At 41.6% G+C, this 23,211-nt stretch overlaps 1 protein-coding gene across 1 annotated transcript; it reads right to left on the reverse strand.

The window, feature by feature from the left end:
* Nucleotides 1–3,068: 3,068 nt before the first annotated feature.
* LOC147892198 (polyphenol oxidase latent form, chloroplastic-like) lies at nucleotides 3,069–3,841 on the reverse strand. Its single transcript, XM_087388869.1, has one exon. The coding sequence runs from the start codon at nucleotides 3,722–3,724 to the stop codon at nucleotides 3,242–3,244; it is 483 nt and encodes a 160-aa protein (XP_087244995.1). The 5' UTR covers nucleotides 3,725–3,841; the 3' UTR covers nucleotides 3,069–3,241.
* Nucleotides 3,842–23,211: the final 19,370 nt, after the last annotated feature.

Below are 23,211 nucleotides of genomic sequence, written 5' to 3' on the forward strand. Positions count from 1 at the left end.
TGCTGTCCAAATATGGGATGACAGGCTATAAACCTATTTCAGTTCCTTTGGAGCAGAATGTGAAGTTGAGCGCAGATGCAGGTGAGCTTTTGGAAGACCCTATTACGTACAGACGCATAGTAGGAAGTTTGATTTATATGACTATTACCAGGCTAGAATTGAGCTATGTTGTTGGATTGGTAAGTCAGTTTATGCAGGCTCCAAGGAAACCGCATTTGGATGCGGCTAGACGCATACTCAGGTATGTGAAGTCCACATTGCACTATGGACATTTTTATGAGACTGGGGTTCAGATACAGTTGCATGGATACACTGATGCTGATTGGGCTGGTAGTATTTTTGATAGACAATCTACCAATGGATATGTGTTCTCTTTTGGGAGTGCTGCAGTCACTTGGAGCAGCAAGAAACAGCCTACAGTTGCCTTGTCGAGCACAGAGGCTGAGTACAGGGGTGCAGCAATGGCTGCATGTGAGGTAGCTTGGTTGCATAAGCTACTCTATGATATGCATCAGTCTACAGATGGGCCAGTTGTCATTTATTGTGACAACATGAGCAGTATACACTTGGCAATAACCCAGTCTATCATACTAGAACAAAGCACATTGAGGTGCATTATCACTATGTGTGGGAGAAGGTTTTACTAGGTCTTATTGATCTAGTTTATGTCATTACAGAGGATTAGGTAGCTGACATATTCACGAAGGCATTGGGTGCAGAGAAGCTATGCAAGTTCAGAGACCTACTTGGTGTGCAGGAATTGGGATTGAGCTCGAGGGGGAGTGTTGAGATATCAAGCTCCACTCATGATATGCGAGCACCACCCATGAATAATAGCTGGATGACAGCTATCCTTATGTACTCTAGTTCATGGCTCAGTTAGTATGCCACCTTAGTTAGGTTATTTTGGTTTGAGACCCACATATAGGATTCTTCTATTTCTTTGTACTAGAGTTCTTTTAGCTTTCATAACTAAGCAGAGGAAAACTGTTTTCAGCCTCCACCTTTATGTGTATTCCCCTATTGTGTATGTGAGAAAGCCACAAATGAGACTCCTTCCTTCTCTCCCACTATCTTCATAACTATAAGCCGATAAGTTATTAAACAAGAGTGCACAAGTGCGTGTAGGCACTGCCTCCTAGTGTAGTGTTAAAGTGTAAAAAACAAAGCAAATGATATTTTTAAAAGGAATATTAATAGGATGATCTCCATAAATGGCAATTTAAAACACACAACTTAATTAATTTGAAAAAAAATTACAGGTGGAAATTCATTCGCCCTCCCCTTCTCTTAGTGCCATGTCCCCCTCCCCTCCTCCCTCTCAATAAGCCTCTCCCTTGCCCCTATTAGCCCCCCTCCATTAGGTTACGTTAGGTTAGGTTGAGTTATGTGAGATTAGGTTATGTTAATTATCGTTACGTTACGTTAGGTTAGGTTGAGTTATGTGAGATTAGGTTATGTTAATTATCGTTACGTTAGATGTCTCTGATCGAGTATAATATGCCCTTAGCTTAGTGAAGGTCCATTTAACTAATTGAATTTCAAAATGCAATGCAAATTTGTCTTTTGGCATGGGATTTTTAAAATAAAAAACATTAGCTTTGATACCATGCTCATCAGAGATATAGATTGAAAGTTATAGATTTTTGAAGAAAGTAGACTCAATATGTCCTTTTGAGATGCTTGAAATGAACACCTATTGCATATTTGGCAAAACATCAAGGGGTGAACTATATTGCTTGTAGAACTTTGAATTAAAATGGTTACTGAGTGAGGTAAAGCATTGAAAATTGATCTGATGCTAACATGAGTGGAATGGCTCGAACATTGAAGCACTAAAGCTCACAAACGAGGTGAATATTGGGTCTCTTGTAAGCCTAGACTAGCTGAGGAGTGGAATGTCCTAATGGACGCAACTACTAGAAATCTTTCTCATTTCACTCTCTAGCAAAGAGGTTGATGAATGTTTCTATAGACATAGCACAACAAGTCGATTGAGATGGAAGTCGAGATATTAGGGGACTTCCTTGCCTAAGCTACTCTCCCTCTCATGAATAGATTCATGACTTTCATAAGAGCTCTGCATGAAAAACATATAGACAACAAAGACCTTCACAACTTGGCATCCCTTAAGCTCTAGAACAAGAATCATTTTTAGAAAATAAACTAACACAAGAAGGCAACGATGACCTGCAAAACTCCAACACTCCTTGGCTATGCAACAGTGGAGCAAATACACTCACAAGACCACAAGAGAGCTACCTGAGCACCATTTGCTTTGATACCATATTTAGCGAAGTGGGGAATTCGATAGAGTGTGGGAGAGGAGAGAGACCACACGTGTCCAAGTCACTATACAAATGTTCTCTCTTTTGAAAGAATAAGATACAAGGTTATATACATGGGAAATGGTCCTACAATACACACGAGGGTAGCGCAAGCAACACTGACTTGAAGAATAAAAGGATTTGTTTTGTGGTGGTGACCTTATTAGGAAAGGTTGAGTGATATATTGTCATTTGTCAACATCATGTAGGAAATGTGAGCATGATGTATCATAGAGGTGAATTGTTTGTATTGACTTGAAGGGCTTGTGTCAAGTGTAGAACTCTAGTTGGGATAACTTGCCAATACTTGTTGGTCAGATAGCCCTCAATCATATACTGTCATACAAGACTTTGATTACCTCATAGTTCATTAATGAAAATTAAAGAGAGGCATATTTTCAGGATGGTAAAAATTTGTAGAACTTTCCAAGTATCTCAATTTTGATTGACAAATTCACAACTACATATCAACATGAACCTTCACTTGAGAATTCTTTCAAAATTTGAAGACGTGCAATTGAGAATTGAGAGAGAGAGAGAGAGAGGTTTGAATTTTTCCTCAGATGCATATGAGTATTGTTTATCTTCTTATATGTATATAAACCTGCAATTCAGAATTGAGAGAGAGAGAGAGAGAGAGCGCGCAAGAGGGGTTTGAATTTTTCCTCAAGATGCATATGATTGTTTATCTTCTTATACACTATTTTATAAGTTTCATGCGATTCTAACTCTCTCTTTTTTTAAAGCTAAGCAGCCAGCGGTGTTAAAACAGCTCAGCCCCTTAGACCAGGGAACAGACTCTCTTTTACAGCTTAACCCGAGAGCTGGGAACAGACTCTCTTTTACAGCAGTAACCTTACAGCATAAAACGCAGAGAAAGAGGGATAACTGACCTCGTTCTCTCTCTCAAATTTCTATTCGTACTCCAGTCTGATGCCTTGAATGGAGATGGGTCCATTCAACTGCTGTGTTCTGGGCACCAGAGTCACAGCAAAGCTCCCTTCATCTTCTAACCCCAATTCACGAAGGACCTCTCCAATCGCAATCCGGTGGTTGGACTTAATCACCCGCTTCCTCTCTTGGTCGCTTGTCGGACGCAGCGGAAGACTCGTGAAGGAACCTGCAAACTCGGAAACACCACAATCGGTACTCTCATCTGCCTCCGGGAGGTTAACGAACACATCGATCTTCACTTTGGCGTCTGCTGGCACTTCCACTCCCTCGAAAACGAGGATCTCCTCTTCGTGGTCGTCCGCCTTTACCTTCTTGGGTCTCTTCACCGAGAGAGTTGTGACACCCTCAAGTGTTTTCGATTCTCTATTGCCGAACTCTGTAATGACTTCCGAAGAGTCTGAGCATTCTTCAGCGACTGAACAAGGAGTAACGGAAGGTTCCATCGCTCTTCAGAGTGAAGACTCAAGAGCGTTATAGACAGGATGATCGAGATCTACGAAGGAGTGTGATACAGAAGCCGCACTAGTTTATAGTATATACCTCTGTTCGCTCCTCTACAAACGCGTCTACAAACGCGTTATAGAGATGACGACGAGCGAATAGCTAAGTCTCACTTTGCGTGTGCGGGGGGAGCAGCACACAAGTTACCATGAGTTGGCAATGTGGAGAATTGGATTCTCCTTTTTAATAAAATTCCAAGAATTTAAGCATTAACATAAGTTTTAAAGCCCCCCAAAATCAAAAAATATATAAGGTAAATCTTGATTATATCACGCTACAAATCAGCCCCAGCCTCACATCGCTTGCTCGAGTGCCTCGCCATATGTCTCTCCTCTCCATCGCATTCCTCTCCCATCTCCCGTCCTCGTTGTACTCCTCCCAGCACCTCTCCACTCGACCCCCTTCACTTCGTCCCTCCCTTCCCTCCTTCCCTCTTAGCATTGTCTCCCGCTCCCTCCCACTCAGCCCCTCCCCTCAAATCTCAATCATGTTACAGCTATGGAGCTTTGAAGATGAGATTTTGCTTGAGAGAACAAGAGCCAAAAGAAATCGAGACGAGTAGCTTTGAGCAACAACAAGAGCAGAAGTGGAAAAGCAAGAGCTCAATCATGCTGTTGGAGTTCTTGAGCGATGGAGCTTGAAAGATGTAGCTAAGGAGCAAAGGTGGAAGAGTAGGAGCTCGATCATGCTGCTGGAGCTATGGAGCGATTGAGCTTGGAAGATGGAGCTTGATTGATCGAGTGAGCTGATCATCGCCATCCGTCCCTCCCACCTCCTCACCATCCATCCCTAGCACCCTCTCTCAGCCATCCCCTCATTCCCTCTTGCCTTCCCTCCCCTTCCCCCTTCTCTCCCCCTTCTTTGTCACTTTGCATTCTGTTCTTCCCCTGCCGCCTTCCCTCCTGAGTCCCCATTCTGTCTGTGTAGACTAGTTAGTGTTGGTTTAGTTAGTTTGGTTTAGTTAAGGTTAATTTGATTATTAAGCTAAGTGTCAATTGCATTTAGGTTAAAGTGGTTTAATACATGAATGCGAATTATGTAAAATTTCAAGTTTTGGATCAATTTCATTTTTTTGTAGGTATTTTGAAAAAAATATTGGCTTGGAACCGCGCCCATTATAGATTTTAGAAGCAAAGCGAGCCCTTATGTTACCATTAATCTACTTGTACATCTCAAATAGAGATCACTTTTACCTTCAAGGCTACAAATAGGGCACTTGCATGCCCAAGCGAATGCTCTTGTTCAAATCTTCCACAGAGCATATAAGTCCTAGCTAGTGTGTCCCTCGATAGGACCATGGGTGGGTGCGTTTATTTTTTTGTTTTTTTTTTTAAGGTTCAATGTGCTAAAAGAATCATGTGATTTCTCCTTTGCATCCAAAAGTGCCCACTTTATCACTATACTAGGAGGTAGTGCCCACGTGCACTGTGCACTCTTGTTCATGATTATAATACATGGTTATCGAGGTATTTTAGACTTGATGGGGGCACCTTTTTCTTTGGTTCATTCTGAGAAAATGAATTCAATAAAAGCATTCACTTTTGACCCCATGGAGAGTGATAAAAAAGGTCAGCAACCACTTTTCCCAATAAGGTCAAATTATTGCCTTTAAATATAACACTTGAAATGATTTGGGAAAAAATAATTGTATTGATAAATAACAATTAAGCTAATGCCTAGGTATGGACAATGTAACTAAGAAAAGGCATCTTTAAGTGGTGTGTTAGAATCCTTTGATTGACTATGTTCGCTCTATTTATTAACATAAAAGTGACCTCTAGGACACTGTTTTAATGGGAGGTTTCTTTGTTCTTTTTTTTTTGTAGAAGATGAAAATAAAGGAGGATTTGAATGGTAATGACAAGTGCGACATCAAAAATTTTAAGTTTTGCATTTAATGTCTAAACCAACCCCACACTATTGAGTTTGAACATTAAATTCTGATCAAATTACATTTGGTGCTAATATGTACCCAATTAAATCTTACATAGTATTGTATTACAAGGAATAAAATAAAATTTATTCTAGAAAGCATTTCGGTGTCTTATTCCACAACCATGGATAGTGGAACATATTTTAAGGGGATTTTTAAATTTTAATGCTTAGGACATTAGGGCACCTATCCTATTTTAAAATGTCTTAGTATGAGTAAAATATGATAAAACGGCACCCTATGTAAAATATGCTGATGTAAAGAGCTTGTTTAATGGAAATTTTAGCTAGGACCATAGGATCTTTGATATGATTGAAATTTGACTTTATTTAAATATAGGTATTGACATTTTGTGAGGGGGACGAATTTAACATGTAGGTGGCCTCACAAATTTCTTATAAGGAAAACTTTAATCATTAGGTATAACAATTATTTCCACCTAGCATGGAAAAAAAAAGTGAAAATAACAGATTCATTAAAAGATTATAATTTATATGAAAGAATATCTAAACATAGAAAATATCAATAAAGTTTAGCTTACAGAATCTTGATAAGTTACTCCATAAGGAATGAATTTCAATTATACATACAATTGTTGCCAAGGGGTCACATGCAAAGTATGTTGTCCTATGATGTGGCTTTAAAGCAAGAGGTTTTTTAACTAGAATAAGGTACATAAATCTAACTACATAAGAGGTTCTTAATTCACAAAATAACAATGGTAAATTTTTAAAGGCAAAATAATACAAGGCCATATGTAAGTAGGGGGTTTATTATTGCCCTCAAGCAGACATTTTGCGTGGGGTATCCTAGAAGGATGTTGCTGCTTCATTTTAGTGACTTTCAATAACATGATTCCAACATTACAAAATTTTGTTAACATATGTAAAATAGAAGCCCAAAAATATACTAAGTGTAAAATACTTACAACAAATTTTCATTGATTTTGTACTAAAGTGCTATCCAAAACCAAGGAGGAGTAGTCTAAAAAGAAATTAGTCATAATTTCTTAATTAAAATCTTGCAATTAACATAAATCTCTTTTTTTAACTAGGCAAATACATTGAGTTCTTTAAGCACAAAAAACACTTAACCATAAGAAAATCGCACATACTTGGTGATTCTTTGAACTCTTGGCCGTATTTGGAAATAATGAGAAACAAATGTGGGAATCTCATGTTTATAAAGAAAATTTAGTATTTTTAGAAATTTCTCTATGCTCAAAACCCTAAACCTAACCTTGACTTTTATGGTCAGGCATATAATTTCCACCTTTCATTGTTGCATGGCACTTTTGGGGCGTCCCCTTTGAAGCTTGCCAAAGTTCTACATTGGAGGTTCGTTCGACACTACATCTATCTCAATTTCTTCTTCTCATAGTTCCAAGGGCGCTTCCTTTGCTACATTGGATGTATCTTGTACTAGTGGTGGAACCTCTTTTGCCACCTTGGATGTGTCTCCTACTCCTTCACCTAAGCATGATGGTGGACATAGAAGCCCCAGTACTCAAATCCATGGACCTAATATTCCCATTGAAGAGAATGAAATAATAGATGTCGAAGCAAGCATGAGAGGTCAACAAGTGTTATCAGGTATGTGGTCCATGTCTAAATTCATTCAATGGCTCTCTTTGTTTTGTTTTTGGAGCTAGAAATTATTTCTTACAAGGGACATCTAATCCAAATGGATCTCAACGGCTGTCTCGGCTATCACAAAAGGGGAAGTGGAATTCAATCTCATCTATGGAGGAGAGACTAAAGGGAAGACCAATGAATGTGGACCTCAAAAAGTCTAGCTACACAAGAGGGAGAGCTCGCATAATGCTAGGCAGAGAGACCTGCAATACTCTTTGTTGTAATAGAATGTGCCAAGTCAATTTTGGGGTTTCAACATTAAGGGCCTTACGGAAAAATTATGTTGAAATGAATAAAGATTATTAAAATTTTTATTTAGCATGGTCTATAAGACCTAGGGAAAACAATATGAACAAAATTGTGTTTGATTACTCATTTGGTTCAAGGATTATTTGTCGCAAAGCATATAGACTTGCACATTGTCTTGGCAATGAAAGGCTAAAAAGATTACATGCCCACCTCTATAAAGACCCCCGCATTTGTACAGCAGGACAAATGAGAGTGCTTGGACCACATGGCAATATGGTATGATCATGGTTGCGACTTTGTGCAAAAACATGCCGAGGCTCTTCCAAATAATGTCTCTTTGGTGTGTGTGCCACATGTGTAGACTTGAAGGCCTTGTGTAATAGAAGTCAAGGACAAGAGAGAGGTGTGTGTAATGATGTTGTGAAATTTTGCTTTTTTTTGACAAAAATTATTTGCTTGCAACATCTAATCGTTTTCTATATTTGCAGAAGAAGCAACCGCAAAGTTGCAAATGCATTGAGAAATGCAAGCTCTAGAAAGGAAGAAGTTAGCGAAGCATTGCAAGAAGAGCTACCAACAGCCTAATAAGTACATAACCATCATCATTGATGGGATAGATCAAAAGAAGACCAATCTTCCACACTTCAAACAAGTGCCCAAGGATTTGAAAGAGGAGAACTTCATCACATATCATGTGGTTGGATGCATGATCTTGACAAAACATGCGTGCCTCAGGATCTATGGAGCACTCTAAGGTGGATGAAACCTATGTGGAAACATGATGAAGAGAGTGCTCATGACATGTACCTCAAGTCAATTAGGTTCCAAGATAGATTAGCTTGGACTCATAAAGAGAATCTTGAGATAGTGCAAAGTGCTTGATTTATATTCCTTCAAATGAACCTCCCTTTTATAGGTGAGGGTACTTACATTCATTTGCTTGCTCACATGTGGGATATCTCCTCCATGCCATGTGGCAGCTTACCCTTTGCTCATACCTTTGCTCTACAAGTGCTCATGGCACCATATCTCTCAACACCTCCCCTTGGTGCCATGATCCTTTGGCTACTGCAAGGTGGTCAGATGTGAGTTACATTCCATCACCTCCCCTTAGTGCATACATTGCTACTTAAGGTGGTCAAGTGTGGCTTTTACATGTCAATACCTCCCCTGGGTGCTTTCATAGCTACTCTCAGGTGGTCAGGCTTGATTTACAAAACATAGGCAAGGTTGGCAAGGTTTTTGCTTTTCAATGCTTCATGTCGATGGCATTTGCTTCTTCGCTTGACGTAGCTGGATACATGATGCTTTGTTCTTCCATGTGCCTTAATGCTTTCTGTGTGGATGCCATGCTTTTTGCTATGGTCAACTCATGCACTTGTGCTTTTGGCATGCTTATGACAATGATGTGTGCATTCATGCTTTGCTTTTCCATTTGTTGCAAAGGTCTTACCAATTGATTTCTTTCAATATTGGCAGTGTCTAATTGCACACAATGATTCTGATTTGACAAGCACATAGAGCTCGAAAAGACGATCACTTTTCCTTTTTGGAGCGTGTGCAAATTCTTCCTGGATTGCAAGTTATGGCTTGTTGAAGCTTTTGTGAAGAAGAGGACCATTGATGATGTGGCACAGGGATTCACATGCTGAATTCCATACTGTGCTTAGCAGGGGCTCTGTGCTTAGGTGGCATTGTGCCATGTGGCAATCTTTAAACCCAACTTGGTTAACCCAAGGTTTACAAAAATTTTACCATGGTTGAACTAACCCAAGCAACTGAACCTAACCACAGTTAGCTTTGACCACCTTATCTGCCACGTGGCCCTTTTAGACTAACCCAAGGTGAGTGGCTTATCTGCCACGTGTCTCTACTTTAGGCCGCCACGTGTCCTAAGGTAAGGACCTTAGAACAAAAGGAAATGCAAGCTTTGAGCTTCTTGCAAATGGCGACGGAGGTTCTAAAGACGCTGCGCCATTCGCTAGTTCTACGTTTGGAGGAGGCCCGTGATGGAGTCGAGTCTGGAAGATTGGCCTTGCAAGAGTTTTCTGGTTGTAGTTTGAGGATGGGTGGCTACCGGCCATCGAGTGCCATGGACTATTCGATGGAGAAGGTGCAGTCGGCTATTGTTATAGCCATAGTTTGTAGAGGCCGTTGAAGCTCGTGAGGCTTTGGCGATAGCATTGGCACTGAAGGAGGCTGTAGTGCTGCGCTTGCTATAGTTTGTGAGGGTCGTAGATGGCGCGCTATGTTCGTTGAAGACAGTCGGCGTCCGTGTGCTGAGGCCAGTGAGCCGTGCGACTGGCTGTTCATCGTGTAGGTGGCTTGCAGCGTCTATAGAGGCTTGTCGAGGGCTCTAGGATGGCGCTGAAGCTGTGGTCGCTGCTGTTGCTACAGATTCGGGCTGGGGTTGCATTGGCTTTAAGATTTGCAGGAGCCGTGGTCGTTGAGGAGCACCCTTCACTACAGTAGGACCAAGCCCAAGGCAAGCGTATATATTCTATTTGCATATGAAAAGCCTGCTCAACTGATGGCAGATTCATGTAAGCCACCAGCTCTTCATCGATGGAGGCGCTGGAGTGCAGAAGGATTCTTCTGCTGGCCTTTGGAGGTTGGAGTCAACCTTCTGCAGTAGCTCGTGGATGTGTGCTACAATAGAAGTCGCTACTGGGGCTAGACGACCACGGAGGCTAGTTTGTGAAGATTGAGTTTATAGAGATAGCTCTTGGGGCTTCAAGGCTGGAAGCCGACCGGTCGACTAGTCAATTTGGAGCACTAGAATGACAATAGATAGGAAATTTTTCTCAAAGCTTTCAACAAACTGAACAATCAGAGACTCTCTTTCTCACATCAGGAATGACGGAAATATCTCAAAGCAATGAACGGAATTTTCATTCAATGGACGGAATTCTTTCAATCTAAAACTAAAAGTAACTTAGGAGAAAAAACATGAGCTCCCAAGGCAACCTACAACTAATCTAGGTATGCAATCCTAGTGAACTACTAATGAGCTAAACTAGGAGAGCTAAACCTATGCTCTGATACCATGACAAAACATGCGTGCCTCAGGATCTATGGAGCACTCTAAGGTGGATGAAACCTATGTGGAAACATGATGAAGAGAGTGCTCATGACATGTACCTCAAGTAAATTAGGTTCCAAGATAGATTAGCTTGGACTCATAAAGAGAATCTTGAGATAATGCAAAGTGCTTGATTTATATTCCTTCAAATGAACCTCCCTTTTATAGGTGAGGGTACTTACATTCATTTGCTTGCTCACATGTGGGATATCTCCTCCATGCCATGTGGCAGCTTACCCTTTGCTCATACCTTTGCTCTCCAAGTGCTCATGGCACCGTATCTCTCAACACCTCCCCTTGGTGCCATGATCCTTTGGCTACTGCAAGGTGGTCAGATGTGAGTTACATTCCATCACCTCCCCTTAGTGCATACATTGCTACTTAAGGTGGTCAAGTGTGGCTTTTACATGTCAATACCTCCCCTGGGTGCTTTCATAGCTACTCTCAGGTGGTCAGGCTTGATTTACAAAACATAGGCAAGGTTGGCAAGGTTTTTGCTTTTCAATGCTTCATGTCGATGGCATTTGCTTCTTCGCTTGACGCAGCTGGATGCATGATGCTTTGTTCTTCCATGTGCCTTAATGCTTTCTGTGTGGATGCCATGCTTTTTGCTATGGTCAACTCATGCACTTGTGCTTTTGGCATGCTTATGACAATGATGTGTGCATTCATGCTTTGCTTTTCCATTTGTTGCAAAGGTCTTACCAATTGATTTCTTTCAATATTGGCAGTGTCTAATTGCACACAATGATTCTGATTTGACAAGCACATAGAGCTCGAAAAGACGATCACTTTTCCTTTTTGGAGCGTGTGCAAATTCTTCCTGGATTGCAAGTTATGGCTTGTTGAAGCTTTTGTGAAGAAGAGGACCATTGATGATGTGGCACAGGGATTCACATGCTGAATTCCATACTGTGCTTAGCAGGGGCTCTGTGCTTAGGTGGCATTGTGCCATGTGGCAATCTTTAAACCCAACTTGGTTAACCCAAGGTTTACAAAAATTTTACCATGGTTGAACTAACCCAAGCAACTGAACCTAACCACAGTTAGCTTTGACCACCTTATCTGCCACGTGGCCCTTTTAGACTAACCCAAGGTGAGTGGCTTATCTGCCACGTGTCTCTACTTTAGGCCGCCACGTGTCCTAAGGTAAGGACCTTAGAACAAAAGGAAATGCAAGCTTTGAGCTTCTTGCAAATGGCGACGGAGGTTCTAAAGACGCTGCGCCATTCGCTAGTTCTACGTTTGGAGGAGGCCCGTGATGGAGTCGAGTCTGGAAGATTGGCCTTGCAAGAGTTTTCTGGTTGTAGTTTGAGGATGGGTGGCTACCGGCCATCGAGTGCCATGGACTATTCGATGGAGAAGGTGCAGTCGGCTATTGTTATAGCCATAGTTTGTAGAGGCCGTTGAAGCTCGTGAGGCTTTGGCGATAGCATTGGCACTGAAGGAGGCTGTAGTGCTGCGCTTGCTATAGTTTGTGAGGGTCGTAGATGGCGCGCTATGTTCGTTGAAGACAGTCGGCGTCCGTGTGCTGAGGCCAGTGAGCCGTGCGACTGGTTGTTCGTCGTGTAGGTGGCTTTTTGCAGCGTCTATAGAGGCTTGTCGAGGGCTCTTGGATGGCGCTGAAGCTGTGGTCGCTGCTGTTGCTACAGATTCGAGCTGGGGTTGCACTGGCTTTAAGAGTTGCAGGAGCCGTGGTCGTTGAGGAGCACCCTTCACTACAGTAGGACCAAGCCCAAGGCAAGCGTATTGTATTTGCATGAAAAGCCTGCTCAACTGATGGCAGATTCATGTAAGCCACCAGCTCTTCATCGATGGAGGCGCTGGAGTGCAGAAGGATTCTTCTGCTGGCCTTTGGAGGTTGGAGTCAACCTTCTGCAGTAGCTCGTGGATATGTGCTACAATAGAAGTCGCTACTGGGGCTAGACGACCATGGAGGCTAGTCTGTGAAGATTGAGCTTATAGAGATAGCTCTTGGTGGCTTCAAGGCTGGAAGCCGACCGGTCGACTAGTCAATTTGGAGCACTAGAATGACAATAGATAGGAAATTTTTCTCAAAGCTTTCAACAAACTGAACAATCAGAGACTCTCTTTCTCACATCAGGAATGACGGAAATATCTCAAAGCAATGAACAGAATTTTCATTCAATGGACGGAATTCTTTCAATCTAAAACTAAAAGTAACCTAGGAGAAAAAACATGAGCTCCTAAGGCAACCTACAACTAATCTAGGTATGCAATCCTAGTGAACTACTAATGAGCTAAACTAGGAGAGCTAAACCTATGCTCTGATACCATGACAAAACATGCGTGCCTCAGGATCTATGGAGCACTCTAAGGTGGATGAAACCTATGTGGAAACATGATGAAGAGAGTGCTCATGACATGTACCTCAAGTCAATTAGGTTCCAAGATAGATTAGCTTGGACTCATAAAGAGAATCTTGAGATAGTGCAAAGTGCTTGATTTATATTCCTTCAAATGAACCTCCCTTTTATAGGTGAGGGTACTTACATTCATTTGCTTGCTCACATGTGGGATATCTCCTCCATGCCATGTGGCAGCTTACCCTTTGCTCATACCTTTGCTCTACAAGTGCTCATGGCACCATATCTCTCAACACCTCCCCTTGGTGCCATGATCCTTTGGCTACTGCAAGGTGGTCAGATGTGAGTTACATTCCATCACCTCCCCTTAGTGCATACATTGCTACTTAAGGTGGTCAAGTGTGGCTTTTACATGTCAATACCTCCCCTGGGTGCTTTCATAGCTACTCTTAGGTGGTCAGGCTTGATTTACAAAACATAGGCAAGGTTGGCAAGGTTTTTGCTTTTCAATGCTTCATGTCGATGGCATTTGCTTCTTCGCTTGACGTAGCTGGATGCATGATGCTTTGTTCTTCCATGTGCCTTAATGCTTTCTGTGTGGATGCCATGCTTTTTGCTATGGTCAACTCATGCACTTGTGCTTTTGGCATGCTTATGACAATGATGTGTGCATTCATGCTTTGCTTTTCCATTTGTTGCAAAGGTCTTACCAATTGATTTCTTTCAATATTGGCAGTGTCTAATTGCATACAATGATTCTGATTTGACAGGCGCATAGAGCTCAAAAAGACGATCACTTTTCCTTTTTGGAGCGTGTGCAAATTCTTCCTGGATTGCAAGTTATGGCTTGTTGAAGCTTTTGTGAAGAAGAGGACCATTGATGATGTGGCACAGGGATTCACATGCTGAATTCCATACTGTGCTTAGCAGGGGCTCTGTGCTTAGGTGGCACTGTGCCATGTGGCAATCTTTAAACCCAACTTGGTTAACCCAAGGTTTACAAAAATTTTACCATGGTTGAACTAACCCAAGCAATTGAACCTAACCACAGTTAGCTTTGACCACCTTATCTGCCACGTGGCCCTTTTAGACTAACCCAAGGTGAGTGGCTTATCTGCCACGTGTCTCTACTTTAGGCCGCCATGTGTCCTAAGGTAAGGACCTTAGAACAAAAGGAAATGCAAGCTTTGAGCTTCTTGCAAATGGCGACGGAGGTTCTAAAGACGCTGCACCATTCGCTAGTTCTACGTTTGGAGGAGGCCCGTGATGGAGTCGAGTCTGGAAGATTGGCCTTGCAAGAGTTTTCTGGTTGTAGTTTGAGGATGGTTGGCTACCGGCCGTCGAGTGCCATGGACTATTCGATGGAGAAGCTGCAGTCGGCTATTGTTATAGCCATAGTTTGTAGAGGCCGTTGAAGCTCGTGAGGCTTTGGCGATAGCATTGGCACTGAAGGAGGCTGTAGTGCTGCACTTGCTATAGTTCGTGAGGGTCGTAGATGGCGCGCTACGTTCGTTGAAGACAGTCGGCGTCCGTGTGCTGAGGCCAGTGAGCCGTGCGACTGGCTGTTCGTCGTGTAGGTGGCTTGCAGCGTCTATAGAGGCTTGTCGAGGGCTCTTGGATGGCGCTGAAGCTGTGGTCGCTGCATTCGGGCTGGGGTTGCACTGGCTTTAAGAGTTGCAGGAGCCGTGGTCGGTGAGGAGCACCCTTCACTACAGTAGGACCAAGCCCAAGGCAAGCGTATTGTATTTGCATGAAAAGCCTGCTCAACTGATGGCAGATTCATGTAAGCCACCAGCTCTTCATCGATGGAGGCACTGGAGTGCAGAAGGATTCTTCTGCTGGCCTTTGGAGGTTGGAGTCAACCTTCTGCAGTAGCTCGTGGATGTGTGCTACAATAGAAGTCGCTACTGGGGCTAGACGACCATGGAGGCTAGTCTGTGAAGATTGAGCTTATAGAGATAGCTCTTGGTGGCTTCAAGGCTGGAAGCCGACCGGTCGACTAGTCAATTTGGAGCACTAGAATGACAATAGATAGGAAATTTTTCTCAAAGCTTTCAACAAACTGAACAATCAGAGACTCTCTTTCTCACATCAGGAATGACGGAAATATCTCAAAGCAATGAACGGAATTTTCATTCAATGGACGGAATTCTTTCAATCTAAAACTAAAAGTAACCTAGGAGAAAAAACATGAGCTCCTAAGGCAACCTACAACTAATCTAGGTATGCAATCCTAGTGAACTACTAATGAGCTAAACTAGGAGAGCTAAACCTATGCTCTGATACCATGACAAAACATGCGTGCCTCAGGATCTATGGAGCACTCTAAGGTGGATGAAACCTATGTGGAAACATGATGAAGAGAGTGCTCATGACATGTACCTCAAGTCAATTAGGTTCCAAGATAGATTAGCTTGGACTCATAAAGAGAATCTTGAGATAGTGCAAAGTGCTTGATTTATATTCCTTCAAATGAACCTCCCTTTTATAGGTGAGGGTACTTACATTCATTTGCTTGCTCACATGTGGGATATCTCCTCCATGCCATGTGGCAGCTTACCCTTTGCTCATACCTTTGCTCTACAAGTGCTCATGGCACCATATCTCTCAACAGATCTACCATGGTGAATTAATCCCCAAGGTTTATCTTACGACATCAAATGTAAGAAATGATTCTAATCTCACAGTTTCCATTCTTAATGATGCATAGATGAATCTTACACAAACTCTTCCAAAAGTGTTGTATGTCCAACTTGATAACACATCGAGAGAGAACAAGAATCAAGTTGTGTTGGCATATCTTTGCATGCTTGTGGAGAAAGTCATATTTTTGAAAGTGAAATTAGGATTCCTTATGGTGGGTCACACACACGACCATATTGATCAGATGTTTAGCCGGTTCTCAATAAAGGTGAGAAAGAAAGAAGCATGGGATGGGAATGCAATGATCCACATTTTATAGGATGCATATGTGCCAAAACCGATAATTGCAAACATGGAAAAAACAACAAATTTTAGACACTTTGTGTTTGGTGACAACGAGCAAATTGATCGATGTATTGAGAAGCTCAATGAGTTAATCTTTCAACACCAATTTTGAATGAAGAAAGATCAAGAAGGCACGACGTTGTTGTGGGGGAAGTTCTATTCCACATCACCGACTTGGGTTCCAGTCAAAGGATTGAAGTTCTTGAAGTGTATTCTAGAGCGTGAGTTGCATGTGGCACCCTTACAACCTTTACAATCAATGAGGGAGTTGCACAATGAGCCATGAAGGAGGGGAGAGATGCAAACCCTATAAGTTTAGTCAATGAGATTAGAGAAACAATCCAACATGCTGCAACATATTTTGAAGATGTGGTGTGGACATGGTGGAGTCCATTCTTTGCATCCCAAATACTTATCAATCACCTACTAAACGACCCCCAAGATGTGTCACATTTTAGTTGGCCACAATGCATTGAACAAGGTTTTGTAAATGCACGTATGAATGCTTCTTCAAGTGCACAGTTACATGCACCTTCAAAGAAGAACTATCTTGGGGAGGAGAGAGAAATGTACCTTGGAGCAAGAAAGCCCAAAAAAGCCAGGGAAAGGGTTCAAGAAATGTGGAGTGGTCGCATCGAGGACTTGGCGGTGGGTATGATGGTTGCTGTGTTAGCAACAGATGATCCTAGTGGATTTCCTTTTTGGATTGCTAAAGTTGTGAAAGTCGAAAAGGAAGGTTCAAACACCAAGTCAATAGAGGTGCACTGGTTTTTCACCAAGTCCATGGATGCTTTCATGGGTCGATATAACCCAAAGATGGTGGTAACAAGGAAGTGTGGCCAAAAAGGGAAGAGGGCAACAAAGAATTGTCTAACAATTGATACTCTACAATTGGATGAGGTAGATATTTTGGTATATGCATTTCAATTAACACAAGCTGGGCATTTGCCAAAGGAGACACAATACATTTTATCCTGAAAATTTCCAAAGACATTAGTCAGATGCAGTGAACAAATGGAAGCCAAGACATGCCATGCAAGAAAGAGGGTGGCAGCTAAACTTGCCCAGGTTAACTTGGAGAATGTTCTAGTGGACAGCCTAGAGGAGGAAGGATCTTCAACTTCTACCACACAAAGTTTAGGCTCTAGTGCATTTGAAGGTGTAGGATCAAAGGATGAGCACTGTTCTTTGTAGGATCAGTGGCATGTATGTTTGTGCAATAATGTGATTTGTACCTTTTTAGGATTTTGAAATGTGTTATGCCATGGTACTTTTATGTGCATTGGATGCATAGGCCCTTATTGTATTGAATTTAAAAAATTAATGTATTTTTTACAATTTTGGTATTCCAAGTGTAGGTGTTTGTGCCCATTTTCCAAAAAAACTTTGTCGGCAAAATTCCATAGAAGCATGGTTTTTATGAGTTTTTTCAAAAACCATCGCACAAAAAGGCCATCTTTTTCAAATAAACGTAAAATTCACATGAAAAAGAGGGAATCTTTCAAAGATTCCCCTAGAGTTCTCTTTTTGAGGTTACAGTTCTCGAATTAGATGTTACAGTATTGGATGTTCTCCCGTACCTTCAATACCATCTAATTATACACATGCCACCACTCCAAATCTAGTAGCAAGCATATAGTATGTAGAGGACTATGTGCCTTTTGTCAATGTTTCATCAAATAAGATTGGAATACCATCTATCTAGCTATACTAAAGGGTGCATTTTGCCATGTGTCATGCAAACAAGAACTTGTTCACAGTCCCATTATATCATCTAAAATTTTTCCCCATGTATGCACTATAGCATCAAAACCTCTTAGTGCAAACATGAACGATCGATTCACCACTGCATTTCCACTACTTTCCAAATGGCCTGCTTGTAATAATAGCCATCACATGCCTTTCCAAATAGCATGCTTGTAAATAATAGCACAAAAGATGGATACTTTATAGCTCCCTTCTTTTAATCACACTCCACCTGCAAAGGTCAAGAAATGTCCCAATAGACTCTATTGGGAGAAAGTGGTTAACAAGCTCAATTGTTATCGCCATGGAGAAGGATCTTATTGTTGTCTACTACATTTTTCCCTTTCAATTTATTGAAATACGTGGTACGTAAAATTGTTACTAATTTTCCCCCTTCTATCACCTGATTAAGTACTTTTTAACCATGATCTTTCAACTGCTTTAATTAATTGAGTTGTTATAGAAGTCAAATGTGTGAAGTGCATGTGTTGTGGATTTTTATCAGGAGCCCATGCTCCCATAGGCTCACACCTTGAGCAATTTTTTGCATCGCTTTGGTTGTCATAAACCCTTGATGCTAGCATTTCTTTTGTGAATAGATACTAAAATTACATCCAAGCTCCCTAACATGCTATCATTTCTTTTGTGAATAAACCCTTGATGCTATCATTTCTTTTTTGAATAGATACCAAAATTATATCCAAGCTCCCTAACACTCTTTCACACTAAAATTATATCCAAGCTCCCTAACACTCTCTTGGAGCTTTTACCATCCCTCTTAGTGCTTGTCAAATCAATTTCCACAATTCTATATCACAAACAAAGCATTCTACCTAAGAGTCTCTACAAATTTCAAACATTGTGAATGCTTTAAATAAGAAAGAGAGAAAGATAGATTCGGTATGCCTCTTGTCAAAAGACATGGGATAGTTGCTTTCTTTAATCCAAACCCCTCATAGCAAAATATTTACTTAGAGACAAGATACCAATGAAAAGACACAACTCTGTAACACGTCATTATTGTCCCAACTCCCTTGCTCTTTACCCTTTGAGCCCCCTGAATGCTTGATGTGGCTACTTTGGAACTAGATTTCTCTTTCGGTCCCTCGAACAATTGTCACTCTTTTGCATGACATTATTATTTGACTTGTTCCACTCCCATCCAACTAGAGGGCACACCATCCATCTTTTCATTCCTAGACAAACATGTATTCTCTTCTCGAGTCAGGCAATAATGAGCATAATGGCCCAAATCTGACTGGCGTGTATACCACCTCATCAGAAAGATGCACATCCACAAAGTTTGGAATAGTTTGACCTGTGATCCTAGAGAATCCAAGCTCTTTTAGCCCCAAACACCTTCCAAGTATACATCAACAACACCAAAATGGAACAAATCAGGAAAACTGCCCAAATCTGGAACACAGTAGTAAGAATCAAGAAAACACCCCAAATCTTATCGGTATGTAGAGAATCCAAGGTCTTTTAGTCCCAAATACCTTTTGAGTAGACATCGGCAACACAAAATCCTCCCAAGAGAAATTTCCTCCACATCCAAGGATTTTCCCATCCATGTAGGCAAACCTAGGAAATCCACCCACACCGGACATTCCCTGAACATGCATTCATCAATATTGGAGGGGCTCCAAGGAAGAGCCCAGATGACCATGCCTTGGGACATAAGAAATTGAAAAATAATATCATGACAAATAACCTTTGATACACACCGCAAAAGGAAGAAAGCTTTCCCCAAAAACCTCACTGCATAACTTCCATAGGGATGTCACATTCAAATGCAAGGATGCCAGAAACTCTTGCATCTCTCCTAGAGTAGGCACCCTGCCCAGTGAAGAAAAGGTAAACCATGCCATTAGCAAGCTTTTGCACTTCATGCTTAATCGTACCAAAATGAACATGACATACTGTTCCATACCTGAGGTCATTTCCCTTGAGATCCTTCTTTGTAGGCGCAGCTTCCCTATGAGCACAGACAATACTTCAAGCCTCTTCATCTACGAACAAAGAAAAACCAGCCACAAGCTTTTTAGCCATAGTCTCAGCATAAGAAGCCTAGCCACCCTCTCGATTGTTAGGCTACTCACTCTCTTTTTCCTCACCCCCCAGACCGCCTCCCCAATCTATAGTCTACTTGCATGCAACCTTTCTTTGGACCCGAGACAACATCACGATCAAACTTCTCACAGCACACCTCTCCCACTTGGACCAACATGCTACTCATTGGGTATGCTCCCCTCACATCTCCTCCTCTTCACCCCTCCATTACCCCACGATGGCTAATAAGACACCTTGCACATGTAGGCCTCCTCACACTCAACTCACCACCCTTGCAAAACAGGCAATTCCCATTGTTGATTTTGATGGCAAGCAAAATTGCATGATTAATAAAAATGAAATTGCCCACAAGCAAACAAGTATTCATATTTTATGGTACTATAATCATGGTTCTCCTTCAATTGAAAGAAAACAAACCTCAAAAAAATAATTTAGCCTCTCAAACACAAGAGCTGCCTTACAATATTGCTCAATATGTATAACCTTCTCATGAACTTGGTGGATGAGTGTGGCTAAATAGTATGATGATTTTTGGTAGTTTGTGGGTAAATTAATGGATGATATGGAAACCACTTTTAGAAGGACAACAATGGTGAAGGCACATGAAGTAGCGAGAAACAAGGTTCTAGTTGTGGAACAAACTTTAACTTACAATGGAAGTAGTGAAATCTACAGAAGTTCCTACTTTCCCTGTGTCAAAGATTGTGAGAGGGTCCTCCAATGGTATCTACTTTTTCTGGGCATCCTTTGATTTAGCCCTTAAAGTCTCCAGCTCATAGGCCATGGCCTCGTAGGCATATGCAGCCGATGCGAAAGCATTGTATGGTCTTTTTGCTATAGTAAATAGTTTGCCCTTCAAGGTATTCCACATCTCTTGGGATGTCTAGACGAGCTGATTCTTCAATTTAGAAAATTCATATTTGCTCAAGAATACGATGTCTACCTCATCGGCCATTTCCTTGAGTTGTTCTTCTACATGTTGTAGTGCTTAAAGCTATTGCTTTAACAAAAGATTTTTGATTTGAAGGTCATTTTGATTTTTTCCCATATAGTCGAGCTAAACAAAGAATTCATCTTTCATCTCTTGGAGCCATGCTGTCACAGTCGGCATGCAATCTTGTTGTACCTTGACCTGTGTTGTCAGCTTTGCAATATGTTTTCTCTATTGCTCTGTAGACCTTGCATATTCTTCCTGAAGTTATGCAATTTTGGCCTGTGCACTGGCAAGATGTTTCTCCATGTTAGATATGCTCAATGCTCCACCCTCTTGGTAACCACCAGTGGTCCAAGGTGCTCAAGTTGTAAGGCCCCCATATGAAGAGAAGCCATGTGTGAGCCCGAGACACTGGATGGATCCTGACTTGCATGTCAGATGAGGTCTATCAAGAATGAGACCGTTGACGGTAGAAAGGTGATTGTGTGGGAGCCTCTTGCTCTTGCTAGGGTCTAGGGGTGGGTTTGAGGGCGAGAGCCCCCGAGGCGACGGTATAGGAAATATTCCCTGAATATTCCATGGATGACTAGTCGGTTCCACCGACTAGGTTGACTGGTCGACTTCACCGACTAGGCTGACTGGTCGGTTCCACCGACTACATTGATCTGACTACCGCCTCATAGTTATAAAGAGGTGACCTCCCTAGTCCATTGTATTGGATCAGATCTTCCAGTAGAGATCTTCCAGCTAGTAGCTCTTCACCTAGTATCTGTCTAGATCACCATCCAAGCTCCACTGTGGGAGGGCACGGGTGGATGGAGCCATCATCTGTACTACATCAGTATTGAAGGAAAATTTTATTTGTCTCCAGTTTGCTATGTACTCTCTATTCTAGAGGGAGGCAAACGAATCAGGAAGCAGAGTTGAAACAGAGCCAGGAAGTGTAAAATAGCAGGGCGACCTGAATTTTTGCCAGGTAGGTGGTTGAATTTCACATGCTGGTCCAGCAGGAAGCAGGGCGACTTCATGAAGAGAGTCCCTAGTCACTAGCAGGCATAGGAACTACAGGAAAAAGTGAAATCGATTTCAGATTTGCTATTTTTTGCTGCCTATTGTTTGGATTTGCTAGAATATGATGTCTGGCAGGGAAAAAATGCAAAAAATAGGAGTTTTTGTCTGAATTTTATCAGGAAAAGTATGTGGCTACTGTGTCTTGAGAAGATAGGAGTTGTAGAAGTGAGTTAGCCTCAGGAGGATTGCTAAAATCTATAAAAATAGACCTGATTTGTTGTGTGATAGTTGTGGGCATCAGGGAGAGATGTTTTATAGGGTTTTTTTGCAGAGCAGTAGCAGGAAAGGAAGCAGTTTGGTGGGCTATCCAAATCTACAACAAAGAGATGTTTCTAGTCTCTATATGAGCATGGATATGGAAGTAATAATAGTACCAAGAGACTCTCAATATGTGATGGTTAGAAACTCTGTCACAGAGGATAGGTGGATACTAATTTTATAGATCACAGACTAAGCAGCAGGACTAGAGTTTCCTCGTAGCAAATGGCCCAAAGAGTTATTTTATGCCATAGACCTAATACCAGAGCATGAGTCCTACTAAGGCACTATGACTCTAGACAGGGTTTTTTTGTTAATAAACAGGAAGCTGAGAATTCAAGACATTTTGTATATATTGTTCTGAGTTGAGAAATTTGCAATGTACCTTGTGATAGACATAGATTCAGACATACAGGTTATAGTCTTTGATTGGGTTTTTGAATATGAGGTTATATTTGATGTCAGAGACAGAGATATGTGGTACCTCATATTGAATGTAAATGAAGATGAGTGGAATGATATAGAGATGCCTAGTGACAATGATTTACCAACAGATATTTACTAGTTTTGTTTATGTACCGATGAGGAGCTTGATGATGCCATGTAAATAGACAGAAAGATTCTGGAATTTGGTCCATCTATTAGAAGGCTAGAATTTGGTGCAAATATTCATGTTGAAATCCTGTATTCAAAAGTGCATAAGCATATCAGGTCTGTGTTGGCTTATATGAAAGAGGAAGAGTGGAAGGATTTGCCTTTACCATCAACAAGATTAGAGTTAGATGATGTGTTTGTTTTGAACTAGTAAGAGAAGTGACTTCTAGGGTCTATAGGAAGTCTGGTGCCTCTGTTTAGTGCTTTGGATGAGCAGAAGGAAGATGCTGTAGGGAGTACAAAGGCATAGTTTAGCTCTACGATTTTTTGCAGTCATCTTTTGGTGCCTCCACGGAGGAAGTTCACTTCAGTTGACAAGATTGGAGGAGTAGATGTTTTGAGATGTGTTGCAAGCAATGGGGAGAAATCCACACATGAGAGTGATACAGTGTGAGTGGTGTGGAGAATGTGGTCACAGGAAGGACAGATGCATTGAGGTCCAGCTATGTGTGATCCGACTCCCGAGCCAGAGTGCAGAGA

The sequence above is a fragment of the Dipteris shenzhenensis genome, chromosome 17 (assembly GCF_047967505.1).
Source record: "Dipteris shenzhenensis isolate YYH24624 ecotype China chromosome 17, Dip_SZ_1.0, whole genome shotgun sequence".
Classification (NCBI taxonomy): domain Eukaryota; kingdom Viridiplantae; phylum Streptophyta; class Polypodiopsida; order Gleicheniales; family Dipteridaceae; genus Dipteris; species Dipteris shenzhenensis.

What these genes read in the sequence shown, in the direction of transcription:
- LOC147892198 (XM_087388869.1), bottom strand. Translation starts at nt 3,724, where the DNA reads ATGGAACCTTCCGTTACTCCTTGTTCAGTCGCTGAAGAATGCTCAGAC.